Source organism: Cyanistes caeruleus, chromosome Z (genome assembly GCF_971803275.1).
Source record: "Cyanistes caeruleus chromosome Z, bCyaCae1.hap1.1, whole genome shotgun sequence".
Taxonomy (NCBI): Eukaryota; Metazoa; Chordata; class Aves; order Passeriformes; family Paridae; genus Cyanistes; species Cyanistes caeruleus.
The window spans coordinates 69,789,915-69,812,539 of NC_141732.1; the positions used below are offsets into that span (position 1 = coordinate 69,789,915).

General features: G+C 36.4%; 1 protein-coding gene across 1 annotated transcript in view; it reads right to left on the bottom strand.

The window, feature by feature from the left end:
• SLC1A3 (solute carrier family 1 member 3) overlaps positions 1–21,184 on the bottom strand; it is a 65,172-nt gene extending 43,988 nt beyond the window's left edge. Inside the window, exons 1-3 of the mRNA XM_023944225.2 lie at positions 21,038–21,184; positions 18,954–19,223; positions 1,413–1,550 (exon numbers count right to left, since the gene is read on the bottom strand). Of these exons, the coding sequence (XP_023799993.1) occupies positions 1,413–1,550; positions 18,954–19,134 (319 nt within the window). The 5' untranslated portion in view covers positions 19,135–19,223; positions 21,038–21,184. The remainder of the gene's footprint in view (positions 1–1,412; positions 1,551–18,953; positions 19,224–21,037) is intronic.
• Positions 21,185–22,625: the final 1,441 nt, after the last annotated feature.

Here is a 22,625-nt window from a genome sequence, read left to right on the forward strand (position 1 = left end):
AACAGCTTATACTTGTACACTCTAGTTTCTGTGAAGATGTAAGTCTGCTCATTTGCATTTTAAAGAGATCTTAGTATTAACATATTTGACCATAAATTAAATAGAAAATAACTTATGGTCTCTGGATCCTCTGTCAATCAAGGTAGTGTATTTGTGTTTTAGATCCTAGGACTGCACAGTGGGTGATTTTAATTAAGTTCCCCAAACTGATTTGTTGATTGACTAAAATCCATACCTTATTTTCTTCAGATAATTGATTGACTAAATAAATCACAGGTACATCCTAAACATTCACAACAGGTCTAGGAGGTCTTCCATGAAACTTGAGTGGAATGCCAAGGCATGCATCATCAAAGGAAATTAAATATTATATCACTAGTTAGAGGAACAACTTGGTAAAAAAGCATTCAAAGCTTATTAGAGCTGCTGACCAGAAGATAACAAAATAGAATAGATGGATTTAAGTTTCTTCCAAACTTTCCACTCTATCCCATCTATCCCCTATGGACATGGACACATTGGAGTGGGTCCAGAGGAAGACATGAAAAGGATCAGAGGGCTGAAGAACCTCTCTCATGAGGACAGGCTGAGAGCATTGGGGCTGATCAGCCTGGAGAAGAGAAAGTTCCAGGGAGACCTTAGAATGCCTTCCATTACCTGAAGGGTCTATAAGAGGGCATGTAGTGATAGAAGAGGAGATGTCTTAAACTAAAAGAAGGTAGTCTTAGATTAGATATCTGGAATAAATCTTTAAGTTTGATGGGGCACTGGCACAGGTTGCTCAGAGAATATGTGGATCACCCATACCTGGTAGTGTTGAAAACAGGTTGGATGGGGCTCTGAGAAATCTGCTCTAGTGGAAAGGGTCCCTGCCCATGGCAGGAGGGTTGGAACCAGATTTTTAAGGTGCCTTCCAACCCAAAAAATTTTATTACAGGATTCAATTTTTCTTATCTATTGCTGGAAGATTAAGAGGCAGGCAGATGTTTTGCATATCTGTGGTTACAGGCGTGTGTTATTGTCCACAATCAACAGTTTCAACTTTCTTGGTTTTTGGCACTGTGTTTTTGAGATATGTTATCTTTGATAACAATAGGACACTGTGGAGGAAATATCTGTTCAGAAAGTAAAAGAAGAGAGGGGAATACAGAATCAGCTTCCTAGCAGCTACATGTAGTAACTTGTACTGTTAGTCTGTCTATGACTTTGAAAAAGCATCTTTCAGTTTCTCTGTATGTTAATTCAAACCTCTTCTTCCATTGTCTCTAAAGCAGCAACAGCAATGCTGTCTTTCTGCAGGTTGTAACATTTCTAGGACATAGAATGTTTACTTCTCAGATTTTGGTGTGTGCATCTTTATAAAATGATTTAAAAGGGGGTGGGGGGGTGTGTTTTGTTTTGTTTTTGTTTACCTGTGACTAAACTGGATACAATTAGTGGCAGGACCAACATCTGCAGCATTCTCATGAGTAGTTCTCCTGGAAACGAAAAGTACTTCACTTCCCGGTAGCTCATCTTGTATGACCGAAGAGAAAACCCCAGGATTACACCTGAAAGGAAGAGAGATCATAACTCAGTCTTTTAAAGAAGTGAACATCTAAACATGGACATCTGTAAAGTACTTACTGGACATACCTCATTGTAACCTGCAGTTATTCCTACACTGATTTACATTCTCCAGTATTGTCTACTATTAAGAGTAGCCCTCCTGGAAATATTATTTTGGTTTGGAATGGTTTAGGAATGGTGTTCCCAATTTAGTGTTCCCAGGGAAACACTGCAAACCACATCCTGCTTACTCAGTCCCCTCCTCCCCCTGTGGTGGGATAGAGAGGAGAACTGGAGGCACAAAATGTAGACATCATGCATTGAGACAAAAACAATTTACTGAAGACAGCAATGAAATAGGAAAAAGAATAGTAATAATTTTAATAACAAAGTGTGCAAGAGGTGAATGATTCACTCACAAGTGTTCACCATGCAGAAATCCCCAATGCACTCCAAGAACCAGAAGGGACTCCTTCCCCTGACCCCAAAAAATGACATCAGGTGGTATAGAATAACATCTGGGTCCTGGCCAGGCCAGCTCCTGGCTACTGCAAAAATTAACCCTCTCCTGGCCAGAATCAGGACAGTTATTCAGAAGGATTTTTGTGCTGCTATTTTTTAAAATCTGGATGACTGTCAAAGTCATCTTGAGTACTAATGAAAAGGAAACAATCATGGCTACTGTAGTCAAGTGTCTTGAATTCTGGGATTTTGAGTGTAATCATATATGCAATGCACATACATACTAGCTACCAGTCTTCAGAAATTTTGCCCATGCCTGTTTACTCTTTGGGGCCTGATCCTGCAGATATGCTTCAGATTGAAGGAGATAACCAGGACAGAAGTATTCAAGAATCCCCTTGTGGTTCAGTCTTTTCACAGTCAAAAAGAAGCAGGAGGTAAGCATTACACATGCCTACCTTCAGGAGTACTGACACTAGCAAAGAAGCAGATAATCAGGGCTGAAAGGCCTTACTGGGTGATTAAGTGGTGGGTTTCAATGCCTGAGGGACAGGAGCAAGGGAATGACTGGATCCATTTATCTTGCTGGGAAGAGATAAATGATGCTTGAGTTACATTTACAAAAGGAAGCCATAGATAGGCTCAAGTGTGGCAGCCCAAACTTCCCAGCTACAACTTTGAGGATTTTGTCCTTTATTTGCTACCAACTGCTTTGTTTGCATATTTATTTAGTTATTTGGTTAGCTGACATAACCAGCTGAAATTTGCAATTGTTAAATGGCTTGGTGCCTATCTGATGTAGGACTTCTATACCCAGCTAAATAACAGATGGCTTTATCTGGAACACATTAACCATACAGATGGTGAAACTCTGCTATCTCTCCTTTCCATTCCATATTCTTCACCACTGTCTAGTACCAGCATTTGGGTTAACTGTGTGTAGAAAGCTGGATCAGGGGATTGATCTTACTGCAAACCACAGTGAAATCCACTGTAAAAGAATTTATTTTACTGGGTTGATTTTCAACCAGGTAAATTCCCTGATGAAATTATTTTGTATGGCTACACAGGCATTTGTGCCATCAGTGATAAATAGATTGATAGACGCCTTAGATAAGGCGTGGTGGGATTGCTCTTTTTGAAAGATAGGCAGATTCAGGTCTCATAAAATATTTTATGAAACTGGTCCTCAGTGATGTTAGGCAGCAGAGCAATCCAGCTCCTTTCTAGATCATATTAGAACTTGAGTACATACTTAAAATATAACATTGAACAATTTTGACAACTGCTAGTCCTGATTCTTAGTCACTTTATGGTTTTGCTTTTATTTAAAGGCAGATTTTTGATTGGTACTCCCATACAGCAGATAATATCTTCATGTCAAATTTTGCTAGCTAAAATATGCTGTCATGCTTCCTACACCAAATTGTTGACATACGCTGGTGAAAGGAAACATCCGTAACTCTCAGCTTAGTGACCTCTCTTTGATCATGATTTAGGGACTTCAGCAGGCTGGTTAAGCTAGAGGAATCCAGAAATGTCTTGTGTAGAGCAGAAAATATAATGGTGTTCTAGGAAATAGGGTTACAGGATGGAGAGAAAAGTAATTAGAGTGCAAACGACACCAAGCATGGAGTTTGTGTTATGGAAGAAAGGTGGCAGGACTAGAAGGCATTTGGTTTAATCTCTTTCATGTTTTGTAGTCTCAGGTAGCTAAATTGCATTTTGCATAAATTGGTTTTTTTTGGGGTAAAATTACATCATAAAATGCACAGAAGAAGGGCCTCTAAATTATTCTTGTTTATAAGACCTGCCTAAGTTTCTTTTCAACAAAGTTTTTAATTCTGCTGCTGCTTTACTCATTATTTTCTTTTAACATGAGAAGCACATTTCTCAGATATAAAGAATCCATCTGGACCTTTTGTTTCTGCACTTAATGAGCACTACATTTTGACAACTGGGTAACAAGCAAATAGAGCTAGACCTGTTTCTTACTTAGGCCACAGTTCTTCAATTAGTTCCACATGAATTAATCCCTGCACTAGTACAAAGCTTCACTGAGGTTGGTAAGGGCTTCTGAGGCTGCTATAAGAACTAGTCCTTATGCTATGCTATAAGGGCTTGATTATCTGTGCCACTACCATCCAGGCTGTACAAAGTGACCTAATATGGCTATTAGAATGAATATTATTGGTAGTGAGTGTGAATTTCTGAAGTTCCACGTAAACCTGTTGAGCCAAAAATTATTGGGTGTTTTTTTTTTTGTCCTAACATGCTCTGTGCATAATTACAGGGTTTCTCAGCACGGCAGTTTACAGAAAGAATTTCTGCAATGTGAAAAAAAAATGTGACCTGGTAGTGTATTATGTTGAAATGGGTCAACACACAAGAGCTACTTATTCTTCAGCCCTAGTCTTAGCACTGCTATTGATCTGTATGCAGTCATGCCCAAGACATGAGAACCTTTCTCTGACTCAATTTGGCTGATGAAATATAGATACAGAAGTAGTTGTTTCACAGATATTTCTGAAAATAGGTTATGTTCACACAGAACAAGCAGAAATTTAGAGAAATTATTTCCTCATTGTAGTGTTTGATAATGAATGCAGGCAAGTATGATTTTACCAGTCCTTCTTGATTATAGAAAAAATTAAGATTTAACTTTATCTTCTGTTCCGAGTCTGAATAACTAGGTAGTGAGTATAACATCCCATCTGACAAAATTTAATTAACTAAATTCTTGAAGTAGAAAACTCAAATTTGGCAAGGTAGCTTTGTCTTCTCTGATTTAGCTGCTTAGAACCAACATTCAAAGGCTTGAAATAGTGAGATAGCTGTATACAATGATGATGTGAAAGTAGGCACAAAGCATCAAAATAGAGTCCTGAACCAAGACCTGGAAGGAGGTACTAAAACTTTGGAAGGTGTGCAGTATTCCAACAACCACCCACCACTTCATATGTAGCAGGAGTTTTAGTGCTTAGTACACTTCATGACCCAGACTGGGAAGATTACATATTGGAACTGGCCTTTCTCAGTAAAAGTTTCAAGTTTCAGGTTAATTCTGAAAATTGTAATGAGACAAAGCCTTGTGTGAAACAAACTACCACAACCTGTTGTGCAGGTTTCTGTGTACCCTTTGTAACAGAAAAGATCAACTAATCAACACTATCAGAGCCTGACTTCTCAAATGGTTAACAGTGCACCATTTCTGCACTGAAGAAAAGAGATTTATCAACAGAATTTGGGCTTTTTCTGCACAAAAATCAGTAGTTCCTGTTTAAGTTAGCAATGCTACACATGTTTAGCGTATAACAGAATCGTAGTTAAATAATTTGTACAGTTCATAATGAAAAAGCAAATCAGGTTAGAGTTATAAAAGGATTTTTGTGGTGTTTTTGTCAGTGGTACAGTTAAATTTATGGAAAAATTTATTTGTATATAATCCTGATGATAATGAGAACAATCTAACAAGCTAAACCATTTTATTGCATTGATTTTATACCAATGTAGATGTTCAAAATTAAATTCAATATGTATGAATACAGTGAAGAGAGGACTTAAAGCTTGCATGGAGTAGAAGATGAAAATAATTCTGGCAGTTAGAATAATAGAATGGAAATTGCAAAATGGTAATTATGATTTGGAATTCTTTATTCAAAAAATAGGAATATATTGATGAATGGCCTACAGTCTTCACTTCTAGATGTTGAGTACCAGAAAGGAAACAATAAAGTCTTCATGTCAGATGTTAAAAACTATGGATATACATGTATGGCTAAAAAACCCACAAAACCTTCAATATAAAATGCCTTAAATAGATTAATATCAAAGTGTGATGAAGTAAGTAATAAAATCAAGGTCTAAAGTAGCAAGACAAAAATACTTTTGTAATACAATTTTTTTTCAGAACAGGTATGTTCTGGAGATGGCTGGTTTTGAAAAAATAAAAAATAAAATCACACTATTTTCTTAATTGAATTTGAAAATGAGTTTCAAAATCTTCACTGGAGAAAATGAAGTTCTTAATTGTGTTACAAAAATGCCTTGGTCTCACAGTAGTGGACAGCTGTTTCACATAACTCCTTGCATATATTAAACGGGTGGCACACCTACATGTAAGTTAAAAACAAAACATCTATTTTAAAAATCCCAAGCCAAAACTCTTAGAAGATGGGAGATGGAGCTTTATCCACATCTAAACATTCATTCAAAAATTTTAGGGAAGCTCAAGTCTATCCTGGCCCAGGACTTACAAGAAATAGATATATAAATCTAATAAAAAAGATTTCTTTTTTCATTACTTCGAATAACTCATTATTTTAAGTCTAAGCTATTGAAATGAATTCTTATGAGCTTCTGGTCTCTATCTAATTTCAGAATCACACAGGAATCAAAGACCATACAATTATTTCAAACTTAAATTTATTTACAATGCCCATGCTGTCTGCTGCATTTTCAAGCAAGAGGTACAGAATTCTGAAAGTTATACTTCTCAACTGACCAAACATCACTTTAACATATTTCAAGGGGAAATTACTATGTGTTATATCAAGAGTGCAAGAGCTGCTTATCTTTATCAGTGCTTGCCAGTTCAATCTGAACACACCACTGAGAGTTATATACACTTCTGCTTTTTACTGTAAATCTCAGAACACTGTTAAATAAGGTCAATATCAATATCCTTTCCTTTAATATATGAGGTACAGAATTACTTTTTAGTTTCCAGCAGGAAATAGAAAATTTCAAAAATAACTGTGAAAAAATACCTTACGCTGAGTAGAATGTTATTCTAAACTAACAGCTGTTAATAGTTCAGATCCAGAAAACCTTGTAACCAGCAAGCAAATAACATTTTGTTCTATAACAGAAATTGGGCAAGAGCCATGAAGGGAATCAGGCTTCTACCAGTTTAATGGGACATTGTATATTTTTGTTAGCTGCACAGCCATTTCATTCCTACGTTCCTGCAGAGCTCTGGAATTACTGCTTTTGTTCTTTGGGTCATTTGTTATTGCTTAATTTACCACTTTGTTCTGACACCTTTTCTTCTAACAGCCAGTTTCAGATAAGTCCACAACTGTATTTACTTGAGACAAACAGGTAAAATACTTCTCTAGTGATAAGAAACACTTAAAGTTGCCGGCAAATTCCGTTTCTTAATTTCTTTCCTTGCTTGCCACAAGAATCACACAATTTGCTCAGCATGACTTTGATTTGCATTTTTGTTCCATAATTTTATATTAAATCTTCACCCCCTGGTACACCTGTTGAAATTTAATTTGTATTAAATCTACATCCCCCTTCCTTGCTTTCTGGTTTTCCTTATGTAGGTAGGAAGGCATGTTCCCTTTGCAACCATTTTATTTTACATAAATGCCAGGTTATAACTGCATGATGACACTATAGTAGAGAGCTTAAAGACCTGTGCTCCCTATTAGAATCTATATTAAAGTGGAATATGTGTTGATTTGGACATAAGAAGCTACATCCCCTTTGCCTCCTTACTGTGAGAGGAGTCATGGGAGAAATAATGTGGGAGAGCTAGCTATCCTAGACTGGAGTCCAGAAAAGATCTGGGATCTGCAAAAAGGGATGTGTCCAGAGAAAAGCAAGAGTATAGCAAAGCAAGAGTCACTTCAATATCAGAGAGTTGTCCACTGCATCAGAAGAGAAGTCAGTGTGCTACCCTTGCTCAGGGGCCACCAGAGCTGTGCTGGGGAGACATCCTACAGTCACAGTGCTTCAGGAGCACCTGCCCCTGAACCTGACCCTGAAGGTTTGCCTTATCTTGTAAGAGAGATTGTTTTCCCCAGAAAAACAAAAAAAAACAGTGTTCAGTTACAATTTGCAAAGATGCAGAGGTGTTTTATAGAGAACACGTATGGCAGGCATTTAGAGCTACATTATCAGTGGCACATGGGCACGGAATTCCCAGCTCAGAGTTACTCAAACCTTCTGCCTGATCTTCTGCCCAGCTCTGGAGGAGCCTGAATTCCTGAAACATCTTTGTAGCTGTAGCTGAGCACTTGCATGTTGCCTTTACTTGCAGTCACAGGATCTCCTCCTTGGATTTTGTGGACAGAAAATGTGCAGGTGGAAAGGGGAGTCTGGAGCTGTAAGGGCTGATGTAACTAACAAAGAGCAAAAGCACCACTGGACCAGATGATGCTTGAATGGGATACCAAATCTGAGTGCTGTTAAAAAGACTTTTTAGAAACCACTGAAATTTGTCCTTTGCAATTTCTCTGCTCTAGTGTTAGACTCATACACTTTTTCCCTTTTGTCTCTAGTTGTTTGGCTCATTTGCCTGTCTTCCCCAATTAGAAGGTAATTTTGTTCCTTTGAGAACATGCCCAAAAAATTGTTCTCTTTTTATCCAACTTCAGCTTCTCTGTTTGCCATTAAATGTTTTTTAATCTTTTTTTGCTTGTTTTCATTGAACTGTTTCTGTATTTATCTCTTGTTTGTAATAGTTGCTTTCTCTCCTTTTTCTTCGTTGGTTTGTGGGGTTTTTTTTGTTGTTGTTGTTGTTGTTTGTTTGTGGGTTTTTTGTTTTTTTAATATTTTATTTTTAAGACAAGCCATTGCCGGCCATTAGTAGAGGATTTGGAATGAAGAAGAGTTTCCACTGCTGGCACTGAAGCAGACTGTTCTGAATGGAATAAGGACATTATTCCTGATTTCATTCTCAGACAAGAGACTTCATTGAAAGACAAACTATGCCTAGTTTATTAGTCTTTGAGCTAAATTGAAAATATTATAGATGCAAAAAATAACAAATAATTCTATGAATATACTGGAATAATATCTTACTATGCATATACAAAAGCTCAGACATTCACAATATATATCAAACTATATTTTATAAAGTATTATTTAGAATTATGGTACTACTCAGTGTTTTATAAAGTTACTGTAATAACTGTTCCTTTCATGCCTGACTTTACTTCGCTGCTTCACATTCATGACTAAAGTGACATTTTACTGACATAAAATATAGATCTAAACAGATAAGAAAGCTTCTATCTCAAAGTTTATAGGGTACCTTTCCTGCTTTACAGTTCTTTCTTTCCTCTTTTTGCTTGGCTGGAAGCTGACATATTCCTTACCAGAACTGAATTTTACTTTACTGTTGTTTCAGCTGTCCAACCATATTATTTTGTCTTTTGTACAGTATAGTTGCATTAAGGAATCACAGACAGTGAGACTGAGATCACTCAGGTACAAGAACTTAGTGCAAACATCCACAGAAAACAGAGGTTTACTCTGAGGAACTTCTGGTGTAGTTTGAGACAGATCTTGAAGTTGGATGTGAAGAGATGCCTTTGTTTTTTATTCCAGCTTAGACACACACTACAAAGAGTTCATTTTAGGCTGGACTGTCTGGATATGCAGTTTAGCAGCATTATCAGCAGGACATTGAAATTATGCATTCATATCTCCATGGAACTAGGCCAAATTTTAATTCCTAAAAAACCACCTGTTAATTTAGCTTAGTGCTAATAGTCTCAATCTGTAAATGACTTGTTTGACACTGAGGTTTAAGTATTTTGTTGAATCGAGATATGCCCATGCCAGAGCTATTTGGATCTTGGAATCTTGGAACATATCACATGGTAGACTTTGTTGAAAGATTTTTTTTTTTTGTCCAGCATTTTGTTGACATGTGCAAACAACCTGGGTAGCCTGAGAGGGAGAATTTCCTCTTGTAGAATACAAGATTTTTGCCAAATCAGTAGTAAGGTTTACCATAACACTTTTTTTTTTTTTATGTTTGATTTGTTCAGTGAATTCTTTCTGTAAGGCTCATGGCTGAAATTCATGGAATCATGTTACCATTTTCTTAAAAAGATAGCTAGGATGCTTTCACTCCCTAGATGTTTGACTATGAGCCACTTCATCCCTAAAATCCTCAGTATGACTGCAAAACTATTTACAAATAGAACCTTCCATCTATTTTTTTTACTTTCCAGCAGCCTCTTCCAACACATGAATTTCCAGAATTGTTTCATTTTAGTTGATTAAAAAGTATCATGCTTAACTTCTAATGAGTTAATTCATCTGAAAGATACATTGTAGCATTGTAGCTAATGATTATTTTAGATATAGCCCCTGTATAGTAATGACACCTCTCTTCTCACTGTTAGGTGTTATTCAGAATGGTAGAATTTTCCTATCTTAAAGGTCACAAAAATGGCACAGGGAAACTTGCACCTGGAATAATACTTAATCACACAGTAAGTACCTGAGTCCAAACAGCAACCTTTTAAGTCCCTCCAGATAAAAACAAAGCTTAGTTCTGTACATCTAAAAAGTTAATGGGCACTGCTCCATTTGCTTTGGAAGACTCCTCAGTTCTCACTCTTCTGCTCGTGTTTTTCTCAGAACTGCCACGACCTAAACATCTATTTGCCTAATTCCAGGCTAAGTCCTGAGGGACTAGCAACTGAACACAACTGTCACACAGAATGCTCAGAGTCATCTGGACTTGTGATACCCTGTGTCCCTCTTCTTGCTCAAAGGATCACTTCACAGCCTGGGGCTTCCTGTTATAGGTTTTTAGCCTATAACATTTTAGTCATTAGGTTAAACACAACGCTGCCTTTTGCTCTCTTGGCATGTGTATTTGTCCTTAGAAGTCCTGCATTTACCTCTGCCTTGTAACACAGCTTTGAAAGGAATGGTGGAATTGCCTCCCCCTGCAACTTGCCTTTTGAGAGGAAAAGAATAACCTAAAATAATTTTGAGAGGAAAAGAATAACCCCACTCCTGAAGCACTGCTGACACCATTCCCAAGGTGAGGACTCTTGGGCTTCTAGATCTCCACTGAGTGAAATGTCTGGCATGGTCCTGACTCAGAAAGGAGTGGGAGTAGGAATGCAAACCTCTTTGTTTGTTTGTTTGTTTGACTGCCTGTGCTCCTCCTGGCAAGTTTCAGGCAGTTTCATGGTTAGGTCGTGGACTTGTGTGGTTACCCTGTTGAGTCTCCTTGCTCTAGCTCATGCACTAAAAAGACACAGCTCTGAGATTTAGATTCCATGGGCAGCTTCCTTTGCCTGCATTTAAGGCATTGAAGAACTTTATTGCACATTCATGTCTGTTTAATATGTGGATTCCCAAATCAATTTTTTTTTTTTTTTTAAATAAAGACATTAACATATGTTGTATGTTACATATGTTGTAGACTTATTTGTCAACTATCTGACTTATTTGTCAACTATCTTTGGTTAGTACTCCCGGGAATTCCCTGATTATTGGTCCTGTAATACAAAGGCAATTCTGCTCTTTTTCTTTCATTTAGCCCTTGTACATGGTAAAACCAAAGCATTTACTAGAGCCAGTTTGAGTTGCCAGATTATGTTGCTGTGTAAATAATGCTTAAAACTTAAGCCAATCTTTTATAGACTTTGCTTTGAATAAATCAATTTTCAGTTATACCAAGTTACAGCAAAAGGTGAAAAACAAGCACACACTTTGTAACTCTCGAGCTCATTTCTATTTACGGTCTTCTATCCATGACAATAAAAATTATATAGACATGCTTTAGCTTTTGCTTTTTCAAGCAAGATATTTCTTTTTTTAGTGTAGAGAATTGAAGAAGAATTCAAAAGATTCATATAATTCATGCTAAAAGAAAGGACATGGGAGAATAAGCAGGAAATATGAGTAGCAGTAACATTTTGTTACTGTCCTGATTCTCCTGTTACCCTTGTGGCTTTCTTTTCCAGCATTTAATTATTTTCCTTTTCACTGTTGATCAGCTCATCAAACCTATTATTTTACTCTTTTATTTTAAAAAGTCTCATGAAACCTAGAAGGAAAATAAGTTTCTCTTGTATGGATTTTAAAAGGTTACAAACCCTGTGGTATCATTGTGTTGATTTGAAGTGCAAACACTGGCTATGCAACTTCAAGTCTGATGTGTTGACATAATAAATGTAATAATCCAGCTTTTACTAAAAGTCTTCTGAAATAATTTCCATTTGTTCTTCTACTATTCACCATATTGTCTTCCCTACCATATATATTTTTTGAATCCATGAATAATTTAAGACATCTTGGTGAGAAGCCTACTTGTTCTCTAACACACATTGTAGACAACATAGAACATTCTGTGAACAACAGAGATGGGGAAATTGATATGGGAGGCAGAAATTTCTTAGCTCCTTATTAAGTACTTTTTTATCATCGCTTGCATTGCCTTATTGCTTCAAAGCTCCAGTTAAACCAACTTTTAAAACCACTAGGAAAAAAATATATTACAGTATATGCTAAATCCCATTGAATCATAGAGCAACTGAGGCTGGAAAAGACCTCTAAGATCACCAAGTTCAACTCTTACCCCAACATTGCCAAGTCCACCACTAAGCCAAGTCCTGAATGACACAACTATGCAACTTTGAAGTATCTCCAGGGATGTTGGCTCCCCGGCTTCCCAGGCCAGACTCTTTTGGTGTTCAACAACCCTTTCAATCAAGGAATTTTTCCTAATATCCAAACTGAACATCCTCTGACATATCTTCAGACCTTTTCCTCCTGTCCTGTCCCTTGTTATCTCTTCAAAGAAGCCAATCCCCACCTGGCTACAGCCTCCTTTCAGGGAATTGTAGATAGTGAAAAGGTCCCCTCTGAGACTCCTTTTCTGCAGGCTAAAACCTCCCATCTCCCTCAGCTGCTCCTCACAGAGCTTGTGCTCCAGACCCTTCCTCAGCTCCATTTCTGTCTCTGGACTCACTGTAGCACCTCAGTGTCTGCCTTGTTGTAAGTTTACTTACCATAAGATTGCTGGGTTGGAATCAAAAATTAAACAAAATACAAAATCCTGAGGAAATGCACAGCAAACGGAAGGAATTGTGAGGATTGTCAGAGGATACATACAATTAATGTGACTATATGGATAATTTTATAAAGTTGGTGGTGGCAAAACCCCTGGTTTTTCTTTAACAAGGCATGAAAAATGAAAAAAATTAGTATGTCTCAGCTACTCATCTAGAGGTCTATGCTACAGTACAGTAGAAATTATCCCAATGCCTACGTTTATATCTTACTGTTTTTAGCAGCCTTTTAAACATGCAGAATATGTAGCCCCTTTATTTATTTCTCCTTAATATTTGATTTATTTGTATGTTTTTTCGAATGCAATTAAAGATAACCATAAAGAAAAACATTTTTTCTATGATATCATACAATCTCCTGAAACTTTCAGATGCCTGGCTATTTCAAGAAATTTTGTCAGAAGTTTAAGGTAAATGAATGAAATTTTCAAGAATTCATGGGCAGCTGAACGTACCATCTTCAGCCACACCTTCGTTGTGGCCAACTCAAAAGCATTTCGTCTGCACTGACATCTTGTTCTAGCCTTACAAGTGCTAGTAAGGACCTAACAATGTTAAATATTTACTCAACATACAGATCAGTGGCATTTTGCTTATGATTTTGTGATGCCTTAAAGTCATCACAACAATTATACTACTCCCTGTCTGCTGAAATGTAGATAGGGTTGGCAAGGCCTAATATTAGTTTATTTCTTGTTGATATGTCTTGTCAGTCCCCTTTCAGGATCAACACAAAAATTTTCTTGATAATCTTTGTGATAACTACTGTTTCGATTGTAACATATCCTCTGATAGCTTGATGGCTGTACTCTAATGGCATTCAGAGAATTTTCTTGTAAAATCTCTGAGAAGTCACATCCTAAACGTCCCACACAGTAACTGCCATGTGTTTTGCCTAGGATAGCTTTGAATTTTGATTTGTAGGAAGATGTATTATATAAATATATTTATTTTTTACTTCTAGAGAGAATTTTGACAATCTCAACAGCTTTTTTTTTTTTAATCTGTATGAAGAGTGGAGTGAATGTATGTTTCTCTGGACAATTTTATGATCATTCAGATTTTTGAGCACCACTTTGCAAGTCCACTGATTTGAAAATTTAGAATGTTAGGATAGAAAAAAGTTGATACTTGGCAGATTTTGCATCCTTACTGTGCATTTATGCACAGCTGCTCTCTCTAGAATGTTTAATTGTTATTCACAAGGTAGCCAAGTTTATTGTTGCTATTCGGTGCTATGTATGGCAATTCAACAATTATTGCTGTTTCATTTCAGTAACACCAGAATGAATGGTAAGAAATGTGGATTGTGATAATATATCAACATTATTTTATTTTGCAAGTAACTGTTAAACTAGAGTATTTCACAGTCTGACTTTTACTGATGGTTTCTTAATAGCAGTTAAAGTTCTTTGCATTTCTATACTTTTTCTTCCTTTTGAAAAGAATAATCTGTTTTGCAGTTTTAAGTGTCACTCTGAGCTTTTCTGTCTGTTTATGGGTTTTTTTTTCCTTCCCAATTTGTAACTATTTTATAACTAAAATAAAAAATAAAGGTTTTAATTGGCAAACTTTTCAGAATATTACTTAAGAAGGTTTTGTCACTCAGTTAGAAATCGATTGTGTTAAGCAGGTTCTTTAGGGGAGCCCTGAGAGAGTCAGCCCATGAATTCAGCATAAAAATAATTAATTTCTCTTAAACTGTAGCCAACTGATTTTCTTGCATTTATTCATTTATATATTTATATATTTATATATTTATTTATTTATTTATTTATTTATTTATTTATAATTCCTCTCTTTATGTTTTAACATATTTTTTCACCTTAAACTCAGGTCCCACAGCTCTTTCTCCTTCAGTGATGGATCTTTGCTCTCATGCAAATTCTAACAAGGCTGCCTTAGGAATTGTCTCAGTGTTCAATGTCAATATATAGTGGGGTCAGCTACTCTTCTCTGGGTATATCAGTATATCCTTAAGTGGACATAGAGATCTGCCAAAAACAGAAAAGATGTTGCTTTAACACACAAACTTAAAGCAACAAGGCTGACATTTCTGTGGGCATTATCCTGAGTTTAGTCTAGCCGCGTATCACAGATTTGTGCCTCATAGGTCTTCAAACTGTTGTTCAGACAGGGAGTCTTCCCAAGATAGGAGAATCTGCTCCTTTGCACAACTTTGCACTGTTCAGATATTGCAAGGGCTTTGTGGGTTTTTGTCTCCTGTGCCATGAAGGATCCTTTCAAGGCTTTATTTATCTCTCTGTTTTTTTTCTTCAGGGGCAAGGGGCAAGGCCTTCATCTCACCTGTCTTCTTCCTGTACTTTTAACTTGGTTCTTTTGGCAAACACTCTGGAAAGTTTTGGAGCCTCCTGCATAATTAATGCTGTATGGGTTTCTGTATTTCACACCTGTTGTGAGATTGCTGTCAATTACGGAAGCCTGGCTTCAATGGCACAACCAGGCCTGCATTCCTTCTTTCCTTTGGAGAAACAGGGAGTCAGAAAACAGGAGTGGATCCATCCCCCTCCCCATCGAATGTCCCAGCAGACAACTGCAACATATACCTCTGGCAAGAAGATTTTAGATAGAGAATTAGAGCTTAATAACTATGTAGAAACTGCTTTTCATAGTACTTGCTTCACCACCTGCCTCTATTTCACTGAGCCCCTCAATTAAGACAGCATTTCTCTACAGACAGCTTCTGAGGATCTCTACATAGCAGCGCTCTGTGTCTTGGTCTTTCCTTCAGTACAAGTTCAAAACCCACAGGAGATTCTTTGGCATTTAAAGCCCTGTCAGAGTCTTGGATCCTGTGCCATTTTTTGGAAAATGGGATGTGAGAATGAAGGCAGGCTGATAAAGGAAGTGTATCTGAAAGGAATGAGTTTTTGGGGACAGGATGATGATTCTGAGTAGCGTGGGAGAGCCTGAGATTTTGCCAGTAAATTGGCTAGCACTTCAAAGTTTGTGAGACTTCCTGCAGATTTTCCATGAGCCACCATGATCCCTGCACTACCTTAAAGTGCTCCTGATCATCATGATATTCCTAGTTTACCAGTGCTCAGCCTCACAAATCTGTCTAACGTGATTTTTCTCATCAATTGCATCGCGACCAGATTGACTACAGAAAACTAATGCATAATATCTTTATTTGAACAAGAAAAATGAGAAAAATGTCATCAGAATTCACTTACTGACTATGATTTTCTCCAAGTTTCTTGAAGGGTTTGATAAAAGTTTAAACTTCACTAAAAATATTAACAATGATTATGACAATGTGTTAGATAGACTCTACCTGTGCAGAAAGAGTTGTCTGAAGGACATTCCTTGCATTTTTTAGGGAATAGAGAATAGTTCCAAGTATTTTTCAACATGAATTATAGCTTCTTGCATCCTCATCACTATGTTTTTAATGAATACTTGGCTTAGTGTGATCTGAGCTAGTGAATTTAGATTAGAGTTCAGTTTAGAATCAGATTAACAACCAAATAGCTATATAAATGTCTATATTTCTCCTTGTCATGTGAATACCAGAAAAACCTCACTTGATTTTCAAAATATCTGTATACAACAGAGAGAATTGCAAGTCGTAGTTACCCACCCTTCATAACAAAGAGCAAGATTCTCACTTCACAAGATTCACTCACAGCACAAGTCCAAGTCCCCACTATAATCGACAGTGCTGGAACAAAGATCCTGTGCACTTGACCTCTACCAAAATCAATCCTGCTCAGCAAAGAAATAGGAAATGCTCTATTAAAAAAGCTTTTCCATGACTATCCCTCAATAAAAGAGATGCAAGAAAAAAGTCTCTGAAGAAATGTTGCTCTCTCTAAATAAAATCTTTTCCTGAGTATGGTTTCTATGAAAACTTCTGGACTGACAGCTCTAGGAACTGTCATCTCTCTATTAGATTACAGATCATTAACCATTAATTCTTGTAAACAATTCAACCCTGGCCTGAGTATAGTTTGGTTTCCACCTAGACTCACATCCAAGCATCTCCAATGGGAGATCCAGTAGTGCTAATTGGTGGGCTAATCCTGCAACACTGACTGCTGTCTGCTGGGAGAGGGATCAAGCCCACCATCTAATTTCCCACAGATCACCAGACAACTGAGTGATGATAACAACTTAATCCTTGCCAAACTAGACAGATGGAGTTCAACTATTGAGGGTCTTCCAAACCCTTTAGCCATCTGTTCCCTACTTCTGAGTATCTTCTACAGCAAGAAACTCTCAAAAGCCCCAAATGTTACCTTTTTATAATCAGTTAACCATGAAATTACTGTTCTAATCATATATTAGTACTGCAAATTTACACCACACATAACAAATATAAGTAAAATTTTGAGCATTTTTGATAAAAACAAGAAGACTTTTTCTTCCATATCTTATATTAGATATATCTACGGGTTCATGAGCAGAATTGGAGCAGCCAGTTCATCCTAGGCTGCACATTTTCATCACTTCTCCAACTTGTGTTCCAGTGCCTATTGATCCTCTGCTGTAGATGGTAGTGGAGTAGTGAGCAGAGTATCAGTAGTTACCTAAAATTAATTGGAACCAGCAATTACAGCAAAACCACTTGTCCAGTCTACATTTCATTTCCACACTGACAAATTTGTGGGAGCCCTATTGGATGCAGACAACAGAGAAAAATTTGCAAAAATTAATTTTTTTTCACATGCTGTATAGAAAAGTAACAATCAAAGAATTGTGTTCTGCATGGTTGGACAGTGTTTCAAATCTTGCTTGACTTGCTCTGTTTTTCCTGACCACTGTAAATAAAACACCTAATATTTTTACCGCTGATGTTAATGGGGCTTTTACACTGATACAATTTTTAGTTAGGAATTAAAAACACTTACTATCAAATGTTGTTTATAAATATCAGAAACTACTACTAAGAAATTACTTCTTCAGCAAAAATACTTTATTTTACCAAGAGATGATCAAACCTGAAATTAATTTGAAATAACAGTGTTGATGTGGTAACAAGCAACAAAAATGGTAAAGCCCTAAAATTTCAATTACTGGAAGAGCTGTAGAAATGCAGCAAGCAGACCTAAACAGAGCAACACTATGAAGAACATCAGGTCCTACATAGGCAAAGGATATAGACCATTATCTTTAGGTGCTTACATATGGTTTTTCATCAACATCATCATGATCAGATTCACAATTTTATATTTTAAACTAATGAGAAAAGTGAAAGCCATACAGTAAAGCCATTAAGTTCTTGCTCACCCTGTAAAGAGTGGTTATTTCATGAAGTATGGTGCCACTTTGAAAATCTCTAGTTAAAAAAAAATTCATAAGTGATCATGTAATCATTGAAAGGAAAATTAGTTTAAAAAATGGTATGTTTTTCTCAGCAGATTTTCTTTCTAATGCTAATTCAAAGTATGCAGCAATATTTTGAATTTACCTTTTGGTGCATTCCAAATCTACAGGCTGTTTGATGTACTGAATTCCTCTCAGTATACTCTTAAAAGGCATTTAATCAGGTGCTATCTTTCAGTCCTTTGAATAAGTAACATTGCCATTGTTGCCCAAATTGCATCTGAAAGATGCATGTGTGAGATTGTGAGTGGCTGAGGGAGAATCAACTTAGGCTTGTCTTTATCAAGTGAAAACTGGAAAGATCAAATCTGTATTTATCATATGCCTTTGCTTAGGAATGTCTCTTAATTTCATTCATTGAGAGTTTCTGTTCATTGTTGCAAAGGGTTAATTTTTTGATAGTTTAGGTAAATATATGTTATTTCCTGAGCATTTTTCTGCAACTGGCTTCGGTAGGAAAAGATATAATTGAAAACATTAAATTCATTTATTGTATCTGATTCTTTAACAGAAGAATTCATAAAACAGCTGTTCTGGTTGGTGTTTCTCACCAAAATTCTCCTTAGGAATTACTGGAATTATTTAATGGCTCTTCCTTAAACTTCATGCAGCTGTCAAAGCCAAAACTCTCCAAACCAGAACATTCTTATCAGTGCAGAAGAATTTGGAACTCATTTGTAATGCAAATCACCCAGTCACATCGTCATTGTCAAATGCACTGGAGAACAGAATATTCCTATTGAACAAATTACTCACCAAGAATCACAGCAACAACGGTGAAGAGCACAAAGGCATTCCTCATTAAATAACTTTTAACATCGTCCTTTGTTATGCTCTGTACTTTTTTTTTTGCCAAAAGTGTACGTTTCCGGACTCCTTGTTGAATTCGTTCCATCCTACTTCCAGGTTTTGGATCTTCTCCGTTACCTTTAGTCATTTATCTTGCTGAAAGCTTTCTTTTATAATTAACTTCTGTCAGTATCCCGTCAGAAAAGTGGAGGAGTCTTTGGGAGGTACTGGAGAAACCTGCAAGACAAGAAATATCAAACACTGCAGTAAGATTTTAGGGGAATGATTAGCTATATATTTACACAGAAGAAAATATTTTTCATGTTTCAGTAAAACTTGTATTGTTCCTAATAGCTAAGTAGTTTCTGATGCAAAACCTCCAGGACTTTCAAAGGAGGATTATATGTACTGATCAGGTAAGTGTCCCATGTCTGCAGTGATTAACCTGAGCAGCTGCCATGCTGTGTAACCCAGGAGTAACTTTCTTTTAATAGTTGCTATTGATACATAAAGGTGAAACCAGTACAAATAAATCATAGCAACTTAAGGTATTATAATGTTTTAAAGTATCTGTCAGGCTTGATTTTGTACTTTTTATTAGGCCATTATTAATTGGAAAAAAAATCTAGCTCACATTCACATCAACCATTGAAGAGAAATATTTTGATCAAACCGGTACATTTAAGTAGTTCTACATTTCAGATGTTTTTAAATGATTGAAAGCATTGACTCAATTCCTTCTTTTCACATGGAAAAATGCAGCAGCAATAGTTTATTTATCCCTCAACCACTATTTAGAAGATATGCCTTTGACAGCTGTATGTTGATAATGTTCATCTTTTAGCTGCATAAACTACTCTGAGCACATCTGTAAAGCATCAGAAGTAATACCCCACTTGTTGCTTGAGCCTGTAATACCAGCTCACATTGCAGAGGAACACCTAGCTTGTCCTGATACCAATGTCGAGCGTGTATCACAGAGCACAGACTGTACTGAGCTGGAAGGGACACATCAGGATCATGGAGTCTGAATCCTGGACTGTGCAGGACAACCCAAGACCTACACCACATCTGACTTTAAGAAATCACACTCTGAATCATCCTTAAAATGTTTCAATATTAAAAGATTTTCATTAAGGTATTAATTTTCATTTTAGATCGTGGGGGTTTGTTTTGATGGCTGCTGGGTATGAGTTTGTTTAATAATGAAGCCTCCTCAAAGGTATTTTCCAGACTGAGAACCCCATTTTCTGAAGTCTTAGTTAATATACGCTGGCATGCCTTTTTAAAAGAAGTTAGTAATGAATAAATGGATAAACTTAGGTGCCCCTGCTGAAATCTGTCTCTGTTTATAGGCAGTTCAACTCTAACATCTCATTTTTAATAAATTTAGTGCCAGAACACTATATATATATATATATATATATATATATATATTTTTTTTTTTTTAAGGAAGCACTCAAAATATAAATACACAGGAGTTTCAGCCAGCACATTTTAAACAAAATAGCATGTTGCAACAAGTTTATTTTGTTAGATTTTGATCGCTGCTTTTACCATATGTTTCAAGACCGGGACCGTAGTGCAATATCCTCCCTGAATTTTAACAGAATGCTATAAACTGTGCTACTTTAAGGAGAGGAAACATTCTGACACCGAGCTAAATATCTAAATTAGTAGGAAGCTGGATTTTTTTTTTTTGTATTTTTTTTTTGTTGTTGTTGTTCCAACCGGTTAATGTAAGCATTCTGGAAAAAAAAAAAAAAAGAAAAAAGAAAAAAAAAAGGAAAAAAAAGAGAGAGAGAGACGCACACACATAAAAAAAAAAAAAATGAAAAAAAAAAAATAAAAAAAAGAGAGGTATCTTTCACAGTGCCTTTTCTTTCCAGGATGTTTAACGCAGCTAATCTGTCCTGTACAATTTACATCTAGATCAAGAAAGAATATGGGTGCAGCCAAAAGAATCATTACATTAATTAAGATACAAAGGCACAGAGTGAAAAATGTGTTCTCCCCGCTCCAGCCCTCGCTGGAGGACAGGATGGGCTCACCTTTTCAGACCTTTCAGACCCTTAGGAGCGCGGTGGGTGAAGCGGGGGCTTCCCTGCGGAGAGCGCGGAGCTGCCGAGCCGAGCGAGCGGCAGGGAGAAAACTGGCATCAGCATGTGCTCCGGAATACGGCAACTTACTATCACTGTAACTTAAGGAAAGGGGAGGAGACTGCCAGCCCAGAGCCGGGGAAAAAAAAAAAAAACAACACGAAAAAAAAACCCACAAAAAAAAAAAAAAAAAAAAAAAAAAAAAAGGGAGAAAACCAACCCACTCCGAGCCACACATCAGCAGAGAGGGGAAAGCGGGGCTTCTGGAATATTGATTAGTCTTGGCACGGTGAAAGCAGGGTCACTTTCTTTGTTTTTCCTTTTAGACCACTTTCACGCTTTGTCAGTTCAGCTTCGTTAGAAATGCAAAATCAGGATCCGGGAAGAATTGAAGGCTCGCACACACACAGAGCAGGGGAGGCTGGAGCGCTTCTTCATTAGACATTCCAGGCTGGACATCTGAAAATCCTAAACATAATTATATAACACTATCCCTGCCCTTTTTAAAATAAATAATAAAATATCTGAGCATGCTACTTTGTTCTAAAAACAGGCATGGTATGAAAGCTATCACGTATTTTCTAATTCTTAAGGACAGCTTTTCAAGATCTACTCTTCCCAGGGTGGGGAACCAGACCTATCTTTCACAAGCAACTGGAGCATTATCAAGGAAAGTGAAAAACATGATCAGTTATAATTCTTTGTATGTTTCTTGTAGATATTCAAAATACATAGTAAGACCTGCCTCTTGTTTGGCAATTCAAACTCACTGATAGCAAGCCCCATTCAGCATGTTTCAATAGCAGAGAATGAACGAATGAATGAATGAATGAATGAATGAAAGGAAAAGCATAAAATATCCACTTTTGAGAAATAAGTGGCTTTCAGTTTTTCTAGCATTTCAAAGTATGCATTGTTGAAAAGGTATTTGTTGATGGGAGTCAGGGGAATTCCCAAAGAACTTTCCTTTTTAGAAGAGTACTTTCATTTTAAGCATTGGTAAAATCAAGTTAAAATATTCCATAATTATATTTCAGTGCATCTTTCACAGGGTTTAAACATTTTTCTTATGAGACAAATATTTTAAATCAAAATTGATATAATTTTATATTAAATATATAATTCACCTATATATATTCATATTTAAAGATTTGTTTATAAATTACGTTGACATTTAAATTCTTTTCCTGAGCAGTCATTTTAAGTATACAGGAAAAGGAGTTATGTATGATACACACAAAGAATAGATAGATATAAAATAAAATTAAAAGCAGATTTACTTCCACAAAGTCAGAGTAATGTCTTTAGTAGAGTGTTTTCCAATTTGAATGTGATTCAAATGATGATGTATAATGTAGAGAAAAATAATCTAACAATCATTTCAAATTTCCTTATGATTAATGTAGGTTTGAGATTGATTTGTGTACCATGGAATCTTGATCTTTGGTGTCTAACTTAAGAAAGAAAATAATTGAATTCATTTGTTTATTGACTTAAAAAAGTAAGAAAAAAAATTTCCAGCTTGTGTTGTAAAGACAGA